The 8,118-nt window shown below is 41.5% G+C and overlaps 1 protein-coding gene across 5 annotated transcripts; it reads left to right on the top strand.

Moving 5' to 3' along the window:
- Positions 1–1,845: 1,845 nt before the first annotated feature.
- LOC121912172 (RE1-silencing transcription factor) lies at positions 1,846–8,028 on the top strand. 5 transcript variants are annotated; one of them, XM_042434288.1, is made up of 4 exons: positions 1,846–2,128; positions 2,487–2,655; positions 3,550–5,781; positions 5,891–8,028. In XM_042434288.1, exons 3-4 carry the CDS (start codon positions 3,564–3,566, stop codon positions 6,544–6,546), a joined length of 2,874 nt encoding a protein of 957 aa, XP_042290222.1. In that variant the 5' UTR covers positions 1,846–2,128; positions 2,487–2,655; positions 3,550–3,563; the 3' UTR covers positions 6,547–8,028. The 5 variants fall into 5 exon arrangements, with proteins under 5 accessions (XP_042290222.1, XP_042290221.1, XP_042290223.1 ...); XM_042434287.1 differs by having other exon boundaries at positions 2,511–2,655; XM_042434289.1 differs by having other exon boundaries at positions 2,517–2,655.
- The last annotated feature ends 90 nt before the right edge of the window (positions 8,029–8,118 follow it).

Consider the following 8,118-nt stretch of genomic DNA (forward strand, 5'->3'; position numbering starts at 1 on the left):
TTCAAGCAGTGTGGGAGTTTTTGGCTGCATGGAGCTAAAATCTATGGAGGAAAGTGTTGTGTGTTCAGCCAACAGAACTTTCCTGACAGTAAAACTAGTATGTAAGCTTTTCTGGGGCTTTTAAGTAGGCACATCCATGGACACAATAGGACTGTGTAGTGCAGTCATTTATTGTCAGGAAAATATTTTATTTTATATTTTATTTTACATGTGTGTGTCAGAGAAAGTGATAATGGAGTACAAACTTTTAAAAAGACACCATGGTGGTCTTTAAATACTAAAAAATGAGCAGTCCAGAGATTGTGGGTGCATGCAGGGGGTTAAGAGAATTGGAGATGCTAACTGCTCTGTGGTGGAAGCTGTTGAGGTGGTGGGTAGTCTTGCTCTTAATGGACTGGAACTGTCTCCCAGAGGAAACAAATGGTGTCCTGGGTGGACAGGACTGGTGGCTGTCCTTTCTGTGCTTTTCTTCCTCTTGGTGTCATGCAGTTCCTTGCTGGAGGGCAGCTGACTGCCTTTGACCCGCTCAGCAGTGTGAACAACCCACTGCTGTTCTTTCTCCGAACAGATGGACAGAAATACCAAACTGGAGGATGTTAGCAGTCTTTCAGCTATTGATTTTACACTGTATTGGGACTGGCAGGGTGATGCTTACTCAGTGTTTGCAGAAGAAATATCATCTTTTGGACCAGTCGACATCAGAAATAGTCTGGCTGAGGCTATTTGAGGATATTGGTGCCAATTATCTTGAATGACTCATCTGGTTTCTAAATTTGAATCATTGATTTTCTGTTAAATGGTACAAGAGCAGTTCCTTGGCAACACAAATAATATTTGTCTTTACCTTATCTTAGTTTTAAAAGGGCTTTGTCCCAGGTTGTAAACAGCACAAAGGTTTTTCTGCTTATATAGACACATTCACAATGTAACAACAATGTTGAAATATCTTAGTAGTAATGAATATAGCAAACGAAATAGCAGTAAAGAATATAGTGGTCCAGCACATAATAAGTCAGCAAATATAAGATGACATTCTTAATTTAAACTACATTAAGTAAAATATAAAAATGACTTGCTACATGTCTCTAAAACAATAGTTAACTGAATATATTTTTCTCATATTCATGTTAAGGAGGCTCATTATAGATCACAAAAAGGTCACTGTGTGAATTAATCTACAGCCTATCACCTAGATGAAATATAGTGCCTCACATTTACTAAATTCAGCCCCAGTGGGGTATTTTTATGGCTGTTATTGAACTGTGGGGAGTAGACCTTTATTGTGTGTTAACGGGATTTGTGAACTGCTGGACAGACGTAAAGGGCACCTAGCTTCTAGCAGAACTAACCTACGGCGTAGCACTTCCCAAGTGTTTTGCAAGATAATGGGTCTTCCATTATACTGTACCTGCCTGAAAAACCAATGAAGCACGCACTTGGCGGAGCATAAGTGAACTGGCCCCTAACTGAGTATGAAAAATGTTGCATATTTTTTCAAGTCAATATCACTAAGCTTTGTTTTATTCTCATCACAGTGTTCCCTTGTTGAACTGACGGTAATAAATGCAAGTGTCATTGATCTTCTCTGTTCATTTTTAAGCACATTATTTTGTTTTTATATAAAAACTAGAATGCTGTACTGATTAGATATTAGAGGATTACAAGTTTTACTGAATAAATGAATGTTTTTCTTTCAATAAGCCTATTCTAAATGTTAAATGTTGTTCTGCACATTTCACACAGTTCACTTTAATTGTTTTGGAGGGGAAAATAATTAAGCATTTAACCATCACTTACAAACCACACTGTACAGCAATTACACGTACCCTTGCTCTGTATGATTTTACATATAGTAGGTGTTTTAGACTGTTTCATGCGTAAAGTACACAATTTATGAGACATTGCAGTGTTAGTATGTGGTGTTGGCACCGGGCGTGGGTATAAATTCTCCTCATGGCGCCCCCACAAATGTTTGGGCCAGCACTGGAGCAGAGCACATGCTCCCCAAAAGCTTTGATTTACCAAAGGCCTGGAGCGACTTGGGTTCAGAAGCTGCTGATACATTGATATTTGCAGAATGTTTCAGTGGCTTAACATCTTTTGTAATCTCATAGTTCACCTGTGTCAGGTGGGCATATATAGGCCTAATAACAGGGACAGATAGTGCAGGGAGCTAGAAAGTGGTTGCCCTGCAGTTTTTATACATTTTGTGTGACTGTGGTAGTTGACCTTGACACATGAATATTTTAGTCCATTCTGGACTCTCTGATGTCCCCCACAGGAGTTGCAGTGTTGGGCTGAATAGATTCATTTCAATCATGTAGCTACCAGTAGAGCTCAGTTTGAGCAGGACTGTCTTTATTGCGAAAAAGGGTTATAAATGCTTTTCTGTAATGTAATTTGGCACCATGTGGGGGTTGTTTTACCTTATGGGGACAGAAGCTAAGTATTCACATTTGAATTAATCCCTACATTAATGCACTCAGGGCAGCGTTTGTGGTGTTTGTTAGGAGCAGTGGGCCCGGGACAGGACAGGCTCTCGGTCGGTCGGAGGCACCAGGCTAAAGGCTAAAGGAGCTCAGAGGCTGTAATCCCCGGATGAAAACCATCATGGCTGCCAGTCGCTGAGCTGTCAAGCTCTCCACAAAAGAAAAGGTAAAAACCGAGACAACTCTACAAATAACTACAGATGTATTATTCATTTATATCACGCGGCGGGTTTATCTGCAGTAATAACTCGATGCAATGTTAAAAAACCGATCTGGCGTAACTTTGTTAGCACGCTTTTTATTCTTCAAGTTATTTCGTCTTTGTAAGCTCTTGTGCGTCACGTTAATTCAAATCACTCAAACACTAAAACGTTTTAACAGTGAGCTCGGTGGCTAAATGACTAAACACGTTCTCCTGCGAAATGGAAAAACTACAGCGGAGTAGTTTTATCGCAACTTCCCAATTCCCAAGGCGTTTGCTGCTCGTCACAAAGGCAGTCTCATCACTTTGTTGTGGTCAAGTCAGACTACACAATGGCCGCACGACTCCCCCGATTAATCTGCTACGGAAAAGTAATTTCTCATGCTGTTGCAGTGTATTTATTGGTGCATTTGTTAGTTTTGACAGGTATGTAGTTGTAGCTTCCTTCATAGCGCATTCACTCGTTTTTTTTTACGCAGGGAATCAAGTTCATAACTACTACGAGAGCAGGTGAGTGTAAGTTCAGTGTCCCACACCTGGTGGTTGATAGTGATCTGAGTTCCCTGTGTTAAACCAGAGAATAATGAATGAATATCCGTGCAAAGGCAAGTTGAACCATAGCCAGCAACAGGTGGACTTGCAGCAAAAATAACAGGCAGAGTGGGACAGTGAATGCAGCCTCTTTTTATCGCTTTACTTTGCGAAACAGAAGTCTTAATTCACAGAGCATGCCGGGTCCTCTGAAAGCATTTCATAACTGAAATAAATGCATTTTACAAGCATTTTTGGATTAGTGGCATTCATTCAGGAGTTGTACTATTTTGTTTGTTGATCTCTTGTTTTTTGGATCTCTTTCAGAAACTTGACAACCCATGGATTCGGTGGATATTTGTGCAGCTACCTCCGCAGGAGATAATAAACGGCGTGTCAACAAGAAGAATAGAGTTTGGCGCAAACGGCTCCACCTCAGGAAGACTGCCGTTCAGCCCCCAACTATGCAAAGTGAAGATAAGCATGGACCAAAGAAGATAGCAGAGGAGAGGGAGCAAAGCACAGTGTGCCCTTCATCAAAGAAGCCCCCCCAGGAAGCACAACAGAGTCAACACAGGACAACTGATAGCAGGCATACACTCAGGTTCACATGCTCTCAATGCAAGGACAACTTGGAATATGTTCCCAAAGACTTAGTGAGACACTTCGAGGAAAACCACAGAGGGAGCCTGCCAGTTTTTTCTTGTCATATGTGTGCTTTTAATACACACGAGTTCTCCCACCTTCAGGTTCATCTATTAAGCCACAAGGACACTTTTTCCAGTTGCAGCATTTGTAATGACAATATTCAACGCACATGGTCTGAATTCAGTGCACATCTGACTATGTATCACTGCCAAAATGGCAAATATTCATGTGAAATGTGTCAGAAATTCTCCACAGGGGATGTTAGACTATTTTTAGAGCACATGTATGCACAACATTTTGGCCTGGAAGGTGCTAATGAGATCGATCTGTCGCTACACACAAAAGACAATAATCAGTTTGGGTCTAAAACAACCGCTCACACTTTACGTTGTCAGCACTGTGGCTACGAGGCATCTCAGAAATGGTTGTTGGCTAAGCATGTTAATGCTCACCATGTTAGCCAGAATGGTAACAAGAAGAAGAAGAAGGAGGAGGTTCGTTCCATAGCAATGAAGCCAAATGACCCACTCCCAAAAATTAAGCCTAGATTAACAAGAAGTGCAGTTAGGGAAATGTGCTGGCTGACACAGGACTGCCTTTCTCTGCCAGGGAGAGAATTCCTGGATAAATACTGCCATCTGTCAGATCCACAAACAACACTAGAGCAGACTCAACAGTTTTTGATGAAATCTGTAGCTGGGGAGACCGGTGACCAGAAATGGACCAAGGCTCTCAAAACCGTTCTGTCAAATGTCCCTCAAGAAGTGAACCTTCACCCGAAGTCAGAGAATGGCATCATGTCGAACTCGGCCGATCTTACCGTCCTAACGGTCAAGAACAAGATAACTGTGGCCCAGAACGGTGCCACTTATGCCAAAAGGCTGAAAATGATGGCGTCATCAGAAAAGGAAACTCATTCCTCTGAGAGTGCTGCTGATGATGTTCGTTGTGTAGTTGACCAAAATGGATGTCAGTCAATTTTGAATGATCATACACTGACTGAAGCAAAACTAAATAATGATGCCTCAATGTCCACCCCGAACGAGCTATCTGAATGCACTCGGATGCAAGAAAACAGAGAGAATCAGGAATTAAAGACCAATCGAGATAACGAGGAACACGCGGAGCCTAAAAATGCACATGCCCATGAGGATGGAATTGATATCTCCAGTGAACTGAAGGTTACAAATGAGAGCAAAGAGCAGACATCCATTCGTAAAGCTCAACCAAAAAACAGGAGAAGGAACCGAAGACGGAAAAGAAAGCACAGATCTAAAAAGCAAGATAAAGGAGCCTCAGGAGTGGCCTTAAAGTTAGTGTTGAAGAAGAATCCTGTGAAAGAGATGCATTGGGTGTCACAAAGCTCTTTGTCTCCATCAGGAGACGGCCCAATTGATGACCACCATGGACTGCCAGATCCTCATACATCAATGGAGGAGACAGCACAGGTTCATCAAAACGCGCTGTCAACAGAAGTACAGCAGAAGAAATGGACCAAAGCTTCCACGACTGACCAGCACGACCCCTGTGAAGCCATCACATCCGCCGCACAATCAAAGCCAGGGGAAGATCTTACTCCACCTTGTGCAGCACAACCTACAGGGTCTAAAAATACAGTCGGAAACGAACCTGTCGAGCTCGAAGGCTTGCCGTCGACAAATCAAGAAAAGCAGGATGACGAAGAGAAGTCACAGCAGTGCTTGGAAACAGAAGTTGACAAGAGCAGTTCATCTGGAAAGACATGCCAGTCAAATATGATGGCTGCGACAGCCGAGACGTGCCCCGAGAACTCACAGCTCAGACCCTCTGATGGTAGCCCGAACTGCCATGTGTCAGCCGCTGATGGAGTGACTCCTCAGAGCAGCTACACCAAGTCTTCCCCTGTTTCCCAACCTGTCATTACACCACTGGGTAAGACAGCAAATTATAGTTTCTACATAGACAGAATGGTTAAGAATTTTCTGGGTTTTTTTTTTTAAACCTATTTTGAAATGAGTGTTTTCACCTTTTTATCTTGCAGGTAACTTGGAAGATTTAAACCTTGCTCTTTCCTTAGAGGAGAGTGACCAGAGTGTTGAAGGGATAAGAGTGCCTGCAGCCTCCCGCCCAGATCTCCTCAACAATACCGACTTGCCCGAAGGGAAAGCAATCCCACAAGAAACCTCACCAGCCTCGGTGCACCGCTGGCAGCCGTTCCCAAAAAACCTGGAGAGGACCCTTAAGCTAGTAGCCATAAGTCCCTTTCAGCTGATTAAGCGTCCAGCGAGAGACCAGCCTGTCGTGGTGCTGAATCACCCAGATGCAGACATCCCCGAAGTCGCCCGGATCATGGAGGTTGTCAGCAGGTACAGAGGAGAGGTGCAGAAGGTCGTACTGTCACGCAGGACTCTGAATGCTCTCGCAGCCATAAGCGGCGAGGTCCTTGAGAAAAACGACCCAACAGATGCCGGGCATGGTAAAAACCCCGTACAGGAGAGGTTCATCTTAAAATTGAAACTTCGTAGGCTGAGCAGGAAAAAGTACGAAGTAGTCGGTGCTGTCTCTCCCAGCAGGGACACTGCGACCAAATTCCGCTGCTGGTTTTGCGGCAGGGTGTTCGCCAGCCAGGAAATGTGGATGGTTCATCGGCAGCGACATCTGATGGAGTGGAAAAAGCCAAACTGTGAAAATGATTAAATGTCGCACACACTGGATAACAAAAAGTAGTCTGGAAAATGACTTTGCAATACAACAAAACAATAATGGAAACAGTGACAGTCAGTCTCCTCAGTGTTTTTTTTTTAAGTCTTAATTATAAATGGTTGTTTTTGAGGAGAAAAAAAATCATTGTCACACTCTCTGGAGGGTTCACATTCTCAGGGTAACATTTACCTATTGTCTCTCTCCCAGTCTGAGTAGCTCGATACAAACTCTTTATAGGTTAGTAATTATTTGTACAGCCACAAGGATGTGGCGTTGATAATATAGTTCTTTGTACTGTTTGTACTTTGTCTACGCAATAGCTTTATTTAAGGTGATTTAAGTACACTGTCATATGGAATCTTTTATAGAACACTGTAATATGTATATTTGCCATACCATCTGAGTTTTATGGATCAGTTTATATACGGGTAGGATATACAGTGTGGTAGCTATCATATTTATGTTTTTGGAATGGGACGCAGAGACCCACAAGTTACTCAGATATACCAAAACTGTGTGTTTAAAGAAAAAAACAAAAAGACAATAAGCTGTTTTATTCAACATTTATTTATGACTCTTTTAGGTTTAGCCTTTATATGCTTTTCTTTATGCTTTTTTTTTTTTTTGGCCATTGGAAGAATCTGTGTATTTGTAAAATTTTTGTATAAACTCCAAATTATGTTCAAACATAGTATTATCTGTAAGAGGTGTACTTACATGCATTCTGTGAGCGGGAGCAGATATCCCTCAAGACACGATACATTTTAAAACCTAAACCTGTGTTATGGGATGTCAATGAAATACTAGTGAAATTTATTTCTTTTGAAATCTGGATTATTATTTTTTTTTTTTTTAAAGATAAAGAGGCCTAGATAATTGGATCATGTGTTTTTCTCAATGAATTTCCTCACTTTTGACTTGAAAATGATAATCGTATCTTTTAATTGCACTATGAAAGGAGGATTTATATTTCCCGTTACCTCACCGTATCAGGCTGAAGCCTATGACAATCTCGACCGGTGTCCTCCTGTGGCTCAACATTTTCCTTATGCAGCCATGATCCCTCAGTATTCACAGTGAGGGGGACTGTGGCTCGTGTGTGTGTGTATGTGTGTCAGTCAAGGACCATTGGACAGATGTACCGAAATTGTGTTTCCCTGTTTCCGGAGTAAACACTTGAGTGTCTGTAACTCACTGTAAATATATATACTTTTTCAATTTAGATAAAAGATTTATAATTGTGTGTGTATATACATAGTCCAGCTAGAGGTACTGTAAAATATTACCTGAGAATTTTTCACCAAGTGCCTAGGATTTTTTCTTATGCAACAAATCTACATGAGTATGATAGCATTATGTGTTGGATGGAGAATAAATGAAACAGTTGTCAGTTCCTGGTGGCATTTTGTGATGACTGAAGATGTGAGTTGTACAACACAAAAAAAGAGTTTTATTAAAACAAAATATACAACATTGCATCGTTTGGCTCTTCAAAGTATTGTCATCATAAACAAATTATTTATCTACCTGCAACACTGTCTCATACCTCGCTTTAATTTGAATACA

This window comes from Thunnus maccoyii, chromosome 14 (genome assembly GCF_910596095.1).
Source record: "Thunnus maccoyii chromosome 14, fThuMac1.1, whole genome shotgun sequence".
In the NCBI taxonomy this organism is placed as follows: Eukaryota; Metazoa; Chordata; class Actinopteri; order Scombriformes; family Scombridae; genus Thunnus; species Thunnus maccoyii.